Source organism: Prosopis cineraria, unplaced genomic scaffold, assembly GCF_029017545.1.
Source record: "Prosopis cineraria cultivar Desert tree isolate PC_DT_omini unplaced genomic scaffold, ASM2901754v1 PC13, whole genome shotgun sequence".
Taxonomy (NCBI): domain Eukaryota; kingdom Viridiplantae; phylum Streptophyta; class Magnoliopsida; order Fabales; family Fabaceae; genus Prosopis; species Prosopis cineraria.
Window position 1 is genome coordinate 2,817,179 of NW_026555344.1, and position 16,104 is coordinate 2,833,282.

The following is a 16,104-nucleotide window of genomic DNA, read 5'->3' on the forward strand; positions in this document are numbered from 1 at the left end:
TGAGTTGAATTACTTGATTTTAAACTAAACTATTATGATGGAAATCATTCTACTATAGTTGTGTGTTTTAAATTTATAAGTTGTGGATTTTAAGCCTCTTAACCATAATAGAGCTTTGCATAGGTCTTTTTCTTTCTATTATGATTAGTCTTTTTATAAATGCAGTTAAATATTTTATTGGTGCAATGATAATCAGTTTGGGTTAGTCTTATGATACCATGGTGGATTTGGTTATGTAAACAAGGTGATATGGGCAATATTACACATCATGCCACAAAGTGCCAACAACTATAAAACAATGGGGCTGAAAAGGCAAGGGAAAATTAGCAATATGTTGTATCTGTTTATTGTGGCTTGATTGGCTTCAAAAATTGGTGAGTTGGAGAACAAGCTTGAACTAAGCACTAGGAGAATGGAAACACTGAAGGTGGCAAGTGTAACTTCCTAGTTTTATTTAGGAGTTTAATTAAAGAAATTATGAGGCTTAATTGAGAATTAAATTGTGTTTTAGAAAAAATTGAAATTAATGAGTTTGGGCTCCTTTCTTTTATGGAGAAAAAAGCCTAATATTAAAACCCATTGTATTTCTCACTAAGTAAAGTGGAGAGGGGTCAAATTAGGTCATGGGAGAAAAGTTATAATCATGACTAAGCTACAATCATTCGAGAGAGAAGAAAAGAGAAAGCTATTTTTGTATATTCATAGGGCAATCTTGGTAAAGTGGCATTTACGAATTTGTTAACTGTTAGATTAGGCTAAAATTTAGTCAGTAGGTTCATAACATCCAACTCGTTATTTTCAATGGCTGAGTTGATTCTTGATGTGAGAGTTATTCATTTCATCATTTGTATGTGATTTGCCAAGGTTAATGAAATTAACTAATCTAACTAGTATGAGATTAGTATTAAGTATTGTAATTAGTTATAATTGATATTTGTTACTATTAATTAGCACAATTGTGTTGTGGACACCATAAGTTATCACTTTTGTGTTAGGAAAATCTTATTATCAAAGAATAGAGATAACCACTTCTTAGTGTTATATTGTATGTTCTGTGATTAATTATGTGAATTTTGAATTATGAAATATATGTGTTGAGAACCCTTGTATTGGATTAAACTCTATTTTGTTGAAAATAATATATTTCCAAGTGAGATATTAACTATGTATGAGAAACTGTTTAGAGTAAAAAGTGTATTGGAAATCATAAGTTTTAATATATTATTTATTCATATGTATTGAAAATATTTTTAATTGCATGACATGTTAGTGTGTGGTTGAGAATCGTGTGTTGGATAAATGTTACTATGTTGTATGCTCCCATCAGGCTTAATGGGTGACACATATGGCTTGGAGTAGTTTACTTTTGCCTAAGTGAACTAAAGTATTGAGCATGGTATAAGGAGTTGTACTACCATATAAGTGTATTTGTAGATTGAATATATATATATATATATATGTATATAAATGTTTAAAATGTGTTTTGTTTTCACTTAGCAATTCACATCTTTAATTACTTTACATGCTTTAATTCATCTTATAATTGGTTATTGGGACCATTGCGTCTCATTCCTCATGGTTATTGTTTTTATAGGAAAGGGTCTAGCCAGAGAAGCACTAGAAGAGTAATTAGGTGTATTTGGACACTTTTGGCATATGTGGTCTCTCAGTGAAGTAATGTATAGAATGCCAACTTAAGACGTCTTCGTTTATTATGTGAGCATAGACTCTTCAATTTAAATTATCTTGCATATGTTGGCTATGAGATTTCTATCTACCTCTCATGATCTAAACATGTTATTTGGAGTTATTTATATTGTTGTATTAGCTATGACACTTTTATCTGCCTCCCATGGTCTTAAAGGATTATGATTTAATTGTTTGGGAGACTCAATTATGCTTTAAGTCTTAAATTGTTGATTTTAAAGTTTGTTGGGGATTATGTTTCACTATTTAAAATGGCTTTAATATCTTTTCTTAAGACTTGCTTAATGAGATCTCATTTTAGTACTTCTTTTTTAGTTAAGTTATGTTCTCAAATACCATAGTTGATCTCTTTAGATTTGTGAAGCTCTTTTATTCTCATGGTAGATCTTTTTCTACCATGATAGCAAATATTTGTGAAATATTATAATCGTAAAAAAGTTCTTTTCTACTATAGTATATTTTATAAATGATTGTTTTGTTTCTTAATTACTATGGTAGACTATTTTTTATTATGGTAAAGTTTTTAAATTTGTGGTTTTGTCTTTTCTAATATAGTAAACCTTTTTATTACTATGATAGTATTTAGAAAAATATCTTTCACTCTTTAACACCATGGCAGACATTTTTCTACCATGATAGAGTTATTTTAAAAAAATTGAGTTTTTTTATAATATTATTATATAAAATGAAATAAATTTGATGTATAAGTTAGGGATGTTATAGCAAGGCCAAGAGTGGAAGAAGGAAAGCTTAGCAAGAATATAGGTTTTATGGAGCATACCAATAATGATTTTATTCCATTCAACAACTTGAAGATGGCTAGGTCAATTGCGATGTTTGTGTATTTTGATATCTTGGGTGGCTGGAGACCAGCCAATAAAGAACCATAAGTCATCCTTTTGGGTGTTGCCAAGGATTAGGGGCTTCCTAGTAATATTGTTGATATATTTTTGCCCCTTCTTGTGCTTTTGTTTTTGTCTTGGTGTCTTGTCATTTTGTTACTTTTGTGTGTTTCTTATTGTCTCCCTTTCCTCCTTGCTCTATGGATTATTAATGAAAGTTGTCTCTAATTTATCATAATCCTTTTTTGTTTGAGATTTGTTACTAATTTTCAGATGGTTCCTTTTCCTTATGTTGAAGGAGTTTTTAAAGCTGCTTGTAGTGTTATGATGAATCATATATTTTATTCTACCTTTTCCATACATTTTAATGATAATTTTAAGCTAATTTTTATTTATTAGATATTATTTGAATTATTAGTCAATTTTGAGGAATAATATACTTTTGAATTAATTATAGGAATTTTGGGCTTAAATTGTTTATATTTTAATTTTTTTATTTTTAAATTAGTTTAATTTTTTCAATCTTTAATTGAACTTAATTTGAATTACTATACATTATTTGAGTTTTTGGCCATTTTTTGAAAAAAAAATATAATTTCTTAAAAAATTAATTTAGAAATATTTTATGAGACATTAAATTTATTTTGGACATAATTTACACTAATAAATGCATTTAATTTTTTAGGATTTGGAGATAAAATCACTAAAACTCAATGATGAAAATTGAATCTTAACAATTAAAAGAGCATCTAAGGACTTTGAAAAAATAAGATAAGAAAGAAATTATCAAAATTTATTAAGGATATATTAGGCATTTTTAATTAAAAAAATTGAAAACTTTTTTACTTTTTTATTTTTTTTAATTGATTCTTTTTGAATTCAATAGCTCATATTTTTCCAAAACTCTTTACTCACTGTTTTAGCCATTGGATCATTTTTCCAACATTTCTCTCTTTCTCTTTTACTCTCAGACACCACCTTCAATCAGGAGCTCTCTCTCTCTATTTTTACTCTCTTTATGCGTCCAGGATCCTCCATCATTTCTTCTGCCAACCCGCCGTCACTGCTCCTTTCCCCGACTTAATCCCACAATCCCTTTTTTTTCATTTAACCATCTCACATCTTCACTTCCTTTCTTTTGCATTCATGGACCACTTCATTGTCAATGTTCAATCTTCTTGTCCCCATTCATTCAGTCACCTTCACCGTTCCATTATTTACGTCTATATCACCTCATCCTTCCCAAATCATTATTCATTTATTATACTCCATCTCCTTTAGTCATCCTCTCATGGCCGTAGATTATATGGTGAAAGGAGGAAGAACAAAAATCATGAGAGCTTGAGCTAGCTTGGAAGATAACTTAAGATGAGCATGGAGAAAGTTAGATCATAGGATTTGCATTTGAAAACCATTGAGGAGTGTTTTTTATTTATCTTTTTAATTCAAGAGCTTAGGATTATTTAGTTTTAAATGATTTTAAGTTTTAATATTTGAGTACAACCTAGTTTTAGATTGTAAATATTTTGAATCTTGGATTGGATTAATATTTGGATTGATTTTGTATTTAATGAGTTTCTGACATTTATTTTTATATACATTTATTTTACTAATTAAATTAATGATTGAGTTCTCATTTTTTATTTAATTATCATTGTGGTGTTTGTTGCAACTTTGGATTGCTCAGTTTACCTCTTGATTATTCAATTGAGTTTCCAATTTGTCTAATTATTCAATTAGATAATCTAAACATATTTCCTAGATTTATTTTTGAATTAATCATCATTGATTTTAATAAATTTAATTTTCCTAATTCATAGTTATGACATTTAGTTTATTATGAGTTCTCTAGTGAATTAAGTGTTAGACTTTATACTTATGGGTTCTCTTTACTTTAATTAGGTAATTGAATTTATTAATTCTACTCTCTTATCATTTCTCTTTAGCCTAACTAATTGAATTGAGCTAGTAAAGTTCACTCCATGTAAAATTTTAAGTTGTTCCCTTTACTGAGATTGAATTAAACTTTTCTTAATTTTTGGTTAATTAATTCTTTTTGTCATTTAGTTAATTTTGTAATTTATATTTTATTTTTCTTGAACCAAAAACCGCCCAATTATAATTTAGGACTCATGCATTGCATAATAATAGTTAGGTGACATAAGAATCAACATCCATTTAAATAGTTTTAGTTGCATAAATTGCAATTCTCATTTATATTTTAGTGTAAAATTTAGCATTTAATTTTAGATCTTTTTATATTAATATTTAAATACTTAAAAAACTTAAGATAATCCCTAAATTACTCTTTGAAAAGAATGATCTAGAATTAACCTATACTATATTAAGTCAATTTTAGTTTAATTGAGTGCCGACACGACTAAAGCAATCCATCAATTTTGGCACCATTGCTAGGAAAAAATGGTTAGTCTTAAGAGTTCCTAGGTGTTTTCATGCATTTCACATGCATTTTTCATGCATTTTTATCTTGTTTTGCTCTTGTACATTTTGCATTTCAGTTTATTTCGTATAAATACCTTGTTCTAGAAATTGCTCTATTTTTGCCCAGAAAATTCTGATTTTTGATATTCCAAAGTTTTTTGGTGTGCTAAAGACCGGGGTTAGTTTTGCCAAATTCAATCATTTTTAGTGTTTTTCTTAATTTTCCTTTTTTTTGCGAATTTTCTTTGAATTTTTCTTTTTTCCCAAGTTTTTTTTAGTTTTCTTTTTTTTTCTTCCTTTTACTGTGCTGAGGCTTTGGATGTGTTAATTAATGTCGTCTAATACCTCTTTCAAAGCTTTGGTGGTTATTTGACTTGATTTGAATTTTTGGTGCCTTTTTTTTCTTTTTTTTTTTATTTTTAGGGTATTTTCTTTATTTTTTTCAGTTTTTTTTTACTTTTTCTTTGTTTGTTTTAGTTGTTTCTTCCAATTTTTTAATGTTGTTTGTGGTATTAAATGCATGATGGATTGGAATGTTTTGTCTTATGGAAATAATTGTTTTTCTTCCATGCCTTATAATCAAACTCATGGCGTTAAACAAGTACCTACATATTCATTCCATTCACACTACGACCTCCACTTCAATGCAAGCTTATATTTACCATATCATCCATGTGGAAGTACCCTAACTTTTGTAGGTCACTATCCATATATGCAAGTTAATGATTTGCATGAGTTTACTTCTCAACAAAAGATATCCCATGTATATCAATCCAAATGGGTTAATGATCAAGAGCTGAACTTGAAGCATTCTACCAAAGAGAATAATTTGAAAGATTTTAGGAAATAATTAATGAAAAATTATTTGCAAATACAAAAGCATTGTCAAAAAATTGAGTTATAACATCAACAAATTGAACTTGAATGCCAACAGTATAAGACGCAATGAAAACAAGAGATATAAAGTTTGCACAGCAACTTGACTAACTTATTGTGGAGGCCAAAGAGTTGATAAGATAAGGGTCTGAGTTAATCCGACAAATTGAATTTTCTTCATTGGGTATAATAGTGGGTCCCACCATTTTTTATTATCTTGTATAATATAAAAATCTCTCTCCCATCCCATCTCTCTCCTTCTCTCCCTCCTTCCCACTCTCTCTCTATCTCCTTCTCATCACTCTCTCTCCTCCATCCCCTTCGTCATCCATGAATGCTTTTGAGCTTGTTCACAACGTCACTAAAAGAACAGAGAGATTAATAATACATAAATCAAGAGCTTAAGCCTTAATTCTCTTATTCAAAAGTCTGTAAATATATATGAAGACATATATAGAGGCAGAGACCACTGGTAATGGTATCCAAAAGTGAAAGGTTCTCTCACGGCATGTCTCCTCATTAGCTCATTCATCACCTTCTCTTTCACCCTTCCCACCTCCTCTCTCCTCTCTCTCCTCTCCCCACCTTTTCCCTCTATGTAAACTCCAGCAGCTTTGTATCATAACTCCATTTCAGTCAATAATATTTGCATCACTCATAAGCATGTCTTGAATCCTCAACCTATTGGTGTTGGATTATACAGGAGCACACATCTCGCCGGTAGGGCGGGACCACGTGAGGGCGTTGTGGATTATAAAGGACAAGCATGCACCGTTGACGATGGAGTGCAGTAGAGTGTCCGGGGAATACAGCGAGAAGGAAAAGGGGCGTCACATGTTGTGCCAATATTTCTTGTGCAATTCCGGCAAGATCCACCATGTCAAAATCGAACCTCTTAAGCCTAGCACCACTAACTTCTATTATTGTGGAGGGTCTAGCCCTAAATTTTCCTTCAAGACTTCTCCGTCTGGCTTTCCCATTGCAAAGGTAGTGAAGGATGAGGACCAGAGAGAGAAGGAGGGGGGGGAGAGAGAGAGTAGCATATCGACGATAGCTGCTCCAACCAAACACACACACACAAAACCACCAAGCATGCTTGCGTGTGAGGAAAGGGAGACTGGAGACAGAGAGAAATTGGGGAGGGGAGAGAGAGGAGGAGGAGAGGAATTGGGAGAGAGAGTGCAAAAATATTTGAAAAAATGAATTATGAAGCCTACTAACACCAACTAAAAGAAAAGAAAATGGTAGTGTCATCGGAGTGAAAATATTTAATATTCAAGGATATAATTAACTCCAAGTTAATCATGTCCATAAATACGGGGTAAAAATAAATATTAATCCAAAAAAATTGATACTATTACATGAAATTGTAATAACATGTCGCATGACCTTTTTCTATGACGAATTTAGTGATGCGACATTCCACATTATTAACCAAAAAAGAATGTGATGTGCCTATGTCACTAAGTGTATCGACAAAATTAGTTGAATGTGTCAAGAATGGACTAATATAATGTCCAAATATAATACATGAAACCAACTTTAATTGTGTCTCTCAAAGACAAAAATTATATCTTGTTAAAAAAAGGACAAAAATTATATCATCGTCAATAAAAATAAAATAATAAGTCACATCACTCATTATAAATGGCATAAATAATTTGAGCCCCAAATTATTATAATTAAAATAAAATGGTGTAGCTTACTTTTATATTTTATATTGAGAATCGATTTTATATTTTATATTATCTCAAGCTTTCAAATTTTACTTTTTTCATACAATAAAAAAAATATATAGTTGGTCTCTAGCAGGTCATGCCATTCATGATTTGAAAAAAAAAAAAATTGAGTTATTCTTTTTATATTTTTTTCATTTAAATTTAACCTTTATTTAGTATAAATTTGTGGTCCATTCTTCACGGTAACAAAATATTAACTAGTCAAAAGCAACCCGAATTATGGTATTCAATCAGCTTCTTCATTTTCTAACCAACCTAAATTGACTTTAGCCTCAATTACTTTCTTCATTTTTTTTAACCAATAAAAAAATTAGTCATAAAAAATAATATTTACTTTTAACATTCTCACTTATCTGTTTAAAACTAATTTAAGAGTTTGATTAAGAATCTGCCCTTGATCATGTTATCCACTCCAGGCCAAAAAAACTGAGTCATACGCCCCTTTGACAAGCCAAGCCATTTACCAGATTGTTGTCGCAAAACATAATTTTTTATTACAATTTGAAATCAAATATATTATTTATATTTATGCTTATAAGCAGAATGGTAGAACCAGCCTTGAAGGCAAATTCATCAATGGCTTCTTTGAGGGGATCATACTGCTGCTTTAAGTGCCAGAACCATATCGCTTTCCATGATGAAATTATTTCCAAAGATTTTCGGGTCAGCTTTACTATTATTATTACCACTTTTTTTTTTCCCTTTTCCCTTTTGATTACTTTTTTCATCTCTTGTGCTAGTTTCCTAGGATGAAACGTGTCAAGGACAGGGTTCAAATTTGACACTTAAACCATTCTGATCTGTTCCATCAGCCTAAGTTTTATATTGACGATGATACCAGATTTGAGTCCCACATGAAAGGCATAGAATTTAGAACCATGTTGCATATAGTTTTCAGACTATATCAGCTCACAATCTGGCATAAGGATCTTTAAAAGGTTGATAAAAATGTGATTATGAAGTTTATTTTTCTGGTTTTATTCTACTGATAAGAATTGGTTTGGGGGCAAAAACTGCATAAATGTTCAAAATTGATTTGTTTTAAGCATTTTCAGCAAAAAGATTTTGAGGGTTTATGTGTGGCAGGCAAGCAGTGGGAGGGCTTTTCTATTCTCTCATGCCATTAACGTTAAAGAAGGTCCCAAAGAGGATAGGCAGCTCATGACTGGTCTTCACGCAGTTTCTGACGTATTCTGCTATGATTGTGGAGAAGCTTTGGGATGGAAATACATCAGAACTTACGAGGAATCCCAGAAATACAAAGAGGGAAAATTCATTCTAGAAAAGTTCAAGATCACCATGACCACTGATCACTAGCATATAAGATTATCTGTAGGATCCATGTGAATTTTCTGCAGAAGCTGCACATTCAAAAGAAACAAAAGCCCTTTTTAAAACAATAAGATGGTCATTTGTTCATATTGTACAAAGATTGTTTAAAGGAAAAATGGTGAAGATCATTTATTTTATTGTACAAAGAAAGGTGGGAACTACAATAGACGAAATTTTAATTTTTGGTTGGCTAGAGAGTTGAGACTCATATGGTATATGTGAATGAATCTATTGAAGGTATTGATTAATCAGCAAACATTCATGTTCAATATGAAAAGTAAATAATAAAGTATTACTGACAATCCCAGACATTTCTGCTGCCTTTTGTGTTAGAGTTTGACAATGTCATGATTTTGAAGGATCACGTTCTTCTTGAATATAAATTTTTTTAAAAAAAAATTAACACTTGTTTTTTTGATAAAATTAACACTTCTTCAGTTTATATGTTATCAAATCATTAAGCATTTTTTGGGATCTGCTTTCTGGGCAAGTATGTTTTTCATATGATCACTAAGCTATTTAAAAAAAAAAAAAAGTTTAGGTGAATTGAGTCTCAACAATTCATTAGAACCAAGGTATGTCTTTAAGTTCAAAAAACGTTTATATAATTATTTATAGATCGTCCACCACTAACAATTACTAAGTAAAATTTAAATATGAACACTAAAATATATAATAAAATTGATCATAAATGATCATTTAATGATTTTAGAGCAAGAACCTGACTTTGTCTGGGTTGGTTAGAGAAAAAATTATGAACCAAGGAGAAAAGAGGAGGAAGATTCATGAAAGCCTATCCAAGAAGATTACGTGAACCTCAAATATATGCTTTCTCCCCCACCAGAGGCACCTTCCACGAAAGCATCACAACTAGGTAACACATCATTTTCTTTTTTTTAATTAAAAAATCATTTGTCAAGTCCTAAGTTGAGTCAAATATTGGTCTGATGGACAAAATCATGTGGCCTTTCAATGTTAATTTCAAATAGGATTTGGCGTGCTTATTTCAGTCCCCAAAGAAAACTTAGGTCAAGATTTGACTGAGAAAGTCAATGCAATTTCCCTTGCATCTTTTGTGAAAAATGAGATGAAAATGCCTTCATATATGGGATTTCCCCTACAGAACAGTTGAGCCATACTATAAATGGATTATTCTTCCTCGTGGGTTTCATAATCAGTGAAAGTCTGAGTAACATTCAACTCAGCTGGGTAAAGAGGGAATAAGCAGAGAAGGCGATATTGATGGAGATTTGAAACTACATGAGAATGAGTGTTGCGTTTCGACGCTCAGACTTGAGCCCTCAGATCATGGAAGACGCTGAGATATGGTTAAACAAGGCTATCCCCAATAAGAGCGCTAAGAATCTTCTGCTAATATATATATATATATATATATTGGCAATAAATCATCAATCATCATTCATACAAATTGTAAAAACTGAAAGCAGGCTGATTATCCATATAACAAGCATATCTAATCATAAATCATACACTTCTCCAATCTGCTTCACAAATCATTTCTGTCCACTTCATCAATACCTATTACCAAAAAATATGAATACAAAAGTATGTAAAATTCTAAATATATTTTTATATGATAAATCTAAAAAAATAATATCATGCCACCTTTTCTCTCTTACAAAAAATAATTTTAAAAATATCTTTTAAATATTACCTAAACAATCATACCACAAGACTAAACAAACCTTTTAGATTGTGACTGAAAGGAGCATGCACTATCAGTTTCGGGAGAAATCTAGTCTTCACAAGGCTCGTGATAGCTTAGAGGTAACCTAGAGTATTAGTGAGCACCGCATCACTTCCATTTCTATTCATGATTCTTGTTGACTTTTAATATTCTTGGGGGAGCGGGATGGTTGTCCTAGTTTAAACGTGTAATCATTCGTTGTTGGCCTACTCTATTATTAATGAATTAAAATTAATATAATGTTTCATTGATGTAATAAGCTTGGCCCAAAAAAAAAAGGGAGAAAAAAACCTCCATGGTACTGTTCAAGACCTGTGCTTTTTTCATAAAGACCAGTCAATGCAGAACACGTCCCAATAGTAATATCTACTAACCAAACCTACTTTGAACAAGCTATATATCAAGTCCTCAACGCACGATTAGCCCCAAATGCTGAATTTTTAGATACAAAAAGCAAAACATAAATTGTTCTGCCAAGTGTCCACTTTCCTACAGATTGCACTACTTCCTATTCCAACACACAGTGACTGAGAACCCCCGGAACCTGCTTCATTCCACATCATCGGACATTTTCAAGTCCTGGACCTTCGGATTGGTGAACGGCTGTAGATGAATAATAGAACAAAATTAGCTCGAGGTATAAAAATTGAACGGAAGTACCAAACTGCAAAAGATAACCGATAAAAAATTGACCAAAAACCAATACCTGCGGTATTTACCATATTCAGGACTCCTTGGCCTACCATATTCAGGACTCCTTGGCCTACCATAATCAGGACTCCGACGTCTGTCATATGCTGGTCCATTGTACCTATCATACACAGGGCTATGCGGACGACCATAATCAGGACTTGGTCGCCTACGAGTAACTGGACTGGGTGATCTTCCATAGCCCCCTCGTCTGGGGCTGTCATAATATCTGTCGCCCCTCTCATCATCATCCCTCAGAGCATACTCCACTGAAACCACCCTATCCAGTATCTTGCTGCAAGAATAGGGCTAAACTTTTACTCCCAATGCCATGAATAGGAAACCGCCAAGAAACTCACCAAGAAATACCATAACCTAATTACTGACCTCATATGTGTACACTCAAGAGCTTTAGTAGCATCTTCTTGTGTTTCAAATTGCACAAAAGCAAAATTCCGACGAATCCGAACATGAAGAACTTTTCCATATGGTTCAAAGTGTCTTTCTATATCACGAACTCTAGTGCGAATTGGGTCAAAGTTAATCACAAATAATGTTTTTGTGGGCCTCTGGTTTGCTCTAGACCCATCTCGATGACGACCACGTTCACCCTACAAGTATCAAAGCAACTAAGAAGTAAGTACTATAATATTCGGGCAGGAAATCATTTTACTTGCCAATACAAAGAATAAGGAAAATAAAAATTTCAAATTTTTCATCAAAATATTATCATACTCTAGCCCACTCCACAGACAGCCTTCTCTTGTCATAACCAAATGGAAAATTGTCTAATGCTCGAATGGCATCTTCTGCATCACGCTCATCCTCATAATACACAAACGCAAAACCTGCAATAACAGTACTGATATTAGAGACACAAGTGACGATGAAAGTCATCAGCATGCCATCCCTCACCAAGCAGTACATCAGCCAAATCAGGATTTCATTTTCCCTGTCAGGAACAACAGAATACAACACCTGCATATATGCGAGGGCTGATGCACATGAAGCGGTAGAGGCGTTCAATGAGCAACAAAATCATGATTGCAATAAAAGATTTAAATCCAAAATTCAGATCTGGGATTGTCATTGCAAAGCATGCTTCTCCATTCAGACAGCACGAGTGAATTCAGTAAGATAAGGCATGGCATGGCATGATAGATTTCATTGACCCCCTAGTTTCAGTGGATGTAGGCATGGCATTGCATGACAGTGTTTCATTGATCCCCTATTTTCAGTCAGTGTAGGCATGGCTTAATAAATTGAATGATGATCCCACTATGATCAATCTGATAAAATGGCAATGTTAAGCGATGAGGTGAGTGAGTGACTGATGATCAGGTGAGAAAATGCGGATGATGCTATCTGAGGGTGGAAGGATGGCAGACAGGCAGGAAGTTTCCTTCCCAAAAAAAATTGGCAGAGAAGTTGGCAAGCCAAGAAAGAGCTCAGCACATTTTCCCTTAGTAGAGGTTCCTGCGTCAAAAGAAAAACTTAAATATGGAGGATTTCTCCAAAGAATTGCAATTTTGTGGCTGCGACATATTTTCCATCAGGATTTAGGAATGGAGCATACAACCCATAAAATAAGCCATACATCCAATCCTAATATCCTTGTTCCAATATCTTAGTTTTCAGAATCTGCTAAATGCAAGACATTCTTATTAAGATAGATTTTTTTTCATTGAATTTTTTGTTAATCATACTTTAAAAAATTAGAAGTGACATTCACTTCATATTCAATCTGATAGATTTAAGAAAACAGGAAGAGATAATCACACAGAAATCCAAGGTACGGAATTTAATTATTAATAAATCCCCGTTACATGTCAACCTGTGGCACTTACATGTCATCCTCTGGTATTTTGCCCGAGATGAGACCTATTAGTAATTAAATTCATTACATGGGACTCCTATGTGATTTTCCCAAACTAAAATTCCAATCCCTAAGTAACACTGGCTGAGAGAAGACCCCATAAATTCCTACAGATCATCCCAAATGCAACACAATCCTCAAAGAGATGCTAAATGTAATGAATAAGATGGATTGACAATTATGGAACTGTAAATAAATAGGATCTAAATAAGGGCAAATGTACTTCATCATAAACCACATAACAAATATCAGAGAGACACCCCATTACAAGCCATCCACCATTGATCTACAACAATAATAACAGCAGAAAGAAGAGATAATGCTAATAGGTTCAAAGTAAGTTAAGCTCTCAAGCGCCTGCGCACGACCGTAAATTTTAAAAGGGACTGTCCCACAAGAGCACACATAATGTAAGAATTCTACTAACTCTCCTCTTGTAAGACACAATGGAGGGCATAAATATCAAACTGTGCTTATAATAAATGAGTTCATGGAAAACATTTACATTGTGACAACCTTGAGGTTGGTTTGCGCCAAATGGATTATATGGAATGAGTAAAAAGGAAGAGGATGCGCAGCCCAACAAAATTTAACATTTACAACTACGAGGTGTTTCTTACATCAAAATAGAACCTCTGATTGCATGAGCAAGAGGGTATGAAAATGCAGCAACGTGCAAATCCATCACTCACTCTTAGATGCACAAAATTATTTCCTTTTTCTCACTATAATTTTTTTGGCCTGTGTGCTCATTATACTAATGCTTATCACATACAGCCTATAATCCCAAAAACCGATGGGATCAGGACACCTAGGAGTCCAAACATTCAACGGAATACAACAAACTTCCTTTCCGAAAGAAGGAGACGGCAGGCTTGATGGCTTGTTTGAGACTAATACAGGATTGAGCGAAAATATTTACCCGATTTCATGTCAACGCGTTCTATCCTCCCATACTTAGCGAACAGGCGTTCCAGCTCTGATTGACGGGTATCGTACTCGAAGTTCCCAACAAAAACCGGCCTCATCTTCGCAACTATTCCTCCAAGAAGCCTTCAGAAACAAAATGGTAACAGCTCAGCAATCGTCAGAATCAGAACAAAAGTAACAAACCAACATATGCCAAAACCTCCATGCCCTAGCCCTAAAACCCCGAAACCAATCACTCCTGCTTCAGGTTCTCAAATTTCCAATGCTATGAGGGTACACTACCAGATGCAAAATCACCAGTGGATCATTTTCTCGTCCTCCTCTAAACATAACCGAGAACCAATAGTTCCAATGAATTTCAAGAAGATGAAAACCTATTTGATTTCTCAAAAATCTTGAAAAGGACCACCTTTTACTTTCAATTAGCGCTTTAAAGAAGAGGGAAGAGGCAAAAGGAAACGTTCACCTGAAAACCTCGAATTTGTTTTCTTTCCTCGAAAGCTTAGGAATACAGAGATCCCAGCGAGAACACAGGATGAGAAATGCCTTTATAGTCTGGGCAGTTCGAATATGACGAAGCCCTAATTTTGTTGTTGGCCGATTGGCACAAATGGGCTCCTTTGTAATGTTGGGGTAAGTGCAGCCCAAGATGGGCCACCCACCGGTCCAATTTCTCTTAGAAATGTGGCCCATTCGGCCTGAATTCCTGGTCAACAAAAATTAGTCAAGTTAATGAAGATTGTTTTTTTTTTTTTTTACCAGACAAGTCAATAGAATTCACAATCTAGCAAAACATAAGTTTGAATCCCACTATGGATAATTTGTAAATAATTTAATGCATTTTTTTTACGAAATCTACATTAACTTTTGGGAGTCCTTGGAACCTTCTTTATATAAAATTTTTTCCATAATAAAAAAAAAGTTAAAAAAACTTCGAATGTAATTTACTTTTAACTGGTGGAGTCTCAAATAATACAAGAGTTTAAAGAATGAGTCATAACGCATCTGGCTTTTTTAATTAGGTATTGTTATATATGACAACAACATGATGATTGATCTTATTTCTTCATGTATTCATTAGCCAGTCATTCTGGTTAGGTGAAATTAGATAAAACTGTTTTCTCTTTATTTACTTGTATTAGCCTACTTCCATTAAACACTATATTATAAACTTGCATAGTTGGGAATCAAGTTGTCACTGGTCAACGATTTGATATGTTCCCTCTCATGAGGGAATGTTAATCTTTTTTTCTTTTGTTTTTTTTGGGGGCGGGGTAGCCACGGGAAAATGTTAACGATCTACATTAATAAATGTAGGGGGCACCCTCGCCAAAAAATTTTACTGCTTAATTTTTTTTGAAAAAATTTGGTTGTAAAAAATTAGCTTTAGCCTCTCATATTTTAGGTTATTTTTAATTTTGATTCTTCCATATGCATTCTTATATTTGTTATTAACTGTCTACCTTGTGGGAAGAGGGCTCCTCCTTTTCTTTTCTCTCCTTTTCCTTCTCTTTTTCAATTCCCATCATTCATCAAATTTATAATTAAAATAAATTTATTTAATAAAATAAAATAAATGGTGAGTATTGGAAAAGGGAGGAACAAGGAGAGAAAAGAAAGAAAGAAAGGCGCCCCTCTCCCTTACCTCTCACCAAGTTTTTGAAATCCTCCCGCTTTACGTTCATCTATCTCATGTGTAAAGTTTTTTTTTTTTTTTTCAAAGGAGAGTGTTAGAATATATGAGGCCAGCAACACTTAGGCCCATTAACACCTAATCCTAACTCATGAATCTGTAATGCTATGCGATATCTTTATTTAAAAAAAATGCTATGTGATATGTCTTACTAGATTTAGATGTAGTAGATATTATGTAGATTTTGACATAGCATCCGTATCATATCTTGGAATTTATCCTTGTAAACTGGATTTGTACATAATACTAGTCATGGAAATACACAGCAT

The 16,104-nt window shown here is 33.0% G+C and overlaps 2 protein-coding genes across 3 annotated transcripts; one reads left to right on the forward strand and one right to left on the reverse strand.

Moving 5' to 3' along the window:
• The first annotated feature begins 8,178 nt into the window (after nucleotides 1-8,178).
• Nucleotides 8,179-9,180, forward strand: LOC129290207 (protein yippee-like At4g27745). Its single transcript, XM_054926923.1, has 2 exons — nucleotides 8,179-8,269; nucleotides 8,693-9,180. Exons 1-2 carry the CDS (start codon nucleotides 8,183-8,185, stop codon nucleotides 8,921-8,923), a joined length of 318 nt encoding a protein of 105 aa, XP_054782898.1. The 5' UTR covers nucleotides 8,179-8,182; the 3' UTR covers nucleotides 8,924-9,180.
• A 1,765-nt stretch (nucleotides 9,181-10,945) lies between these two features.
• On the reverse strand, nucleotides 10,946-14,706 carry LOC129291354 (serine/arginine-rich splicing factor RS31). Of its 2 annotated transcripts, none has more exons than XM_054928648.1 (6): nucleotides 14,609-14,706; nucleotides 14,135-14,265; nucleotides 12,072-12,184; nucleotides 11,724-11,947; nucleotides 11,353-11,631; nucleotides 10,946-11,249 (listed from the first exon to the last, which is right to left on the reverse strand). In XM_054928648.1, exons 2-6 carry the CDS (start codon nucleotides 14,238-14,240, stop codon nucleotides 11,219-11,221), a joined length of 753 nt encoding a protein of 250 aa, XP_054784623.1. In that variant the 5' UTR covers nucleotides 14,241-14,265; nucleotides 14,609-14,706; the 3' UTR covers nucleotides 10,946-11,218. The 2 variants fall into 2 exon arrangements, with proteins under 2 accessions (XP_054784623.1, XP_054784622.1); XM_054928647.1 differs by lacking the exon at nucleotides 14,609-14,706 and adding an exon at nucleotides 12,315-12,812 and having other exon boundaries at nucleotides 14,135-14,588.
• Between the last annotated feature and the right edge of the window lie 1,398 nt (nucleotides 14,707-16,104).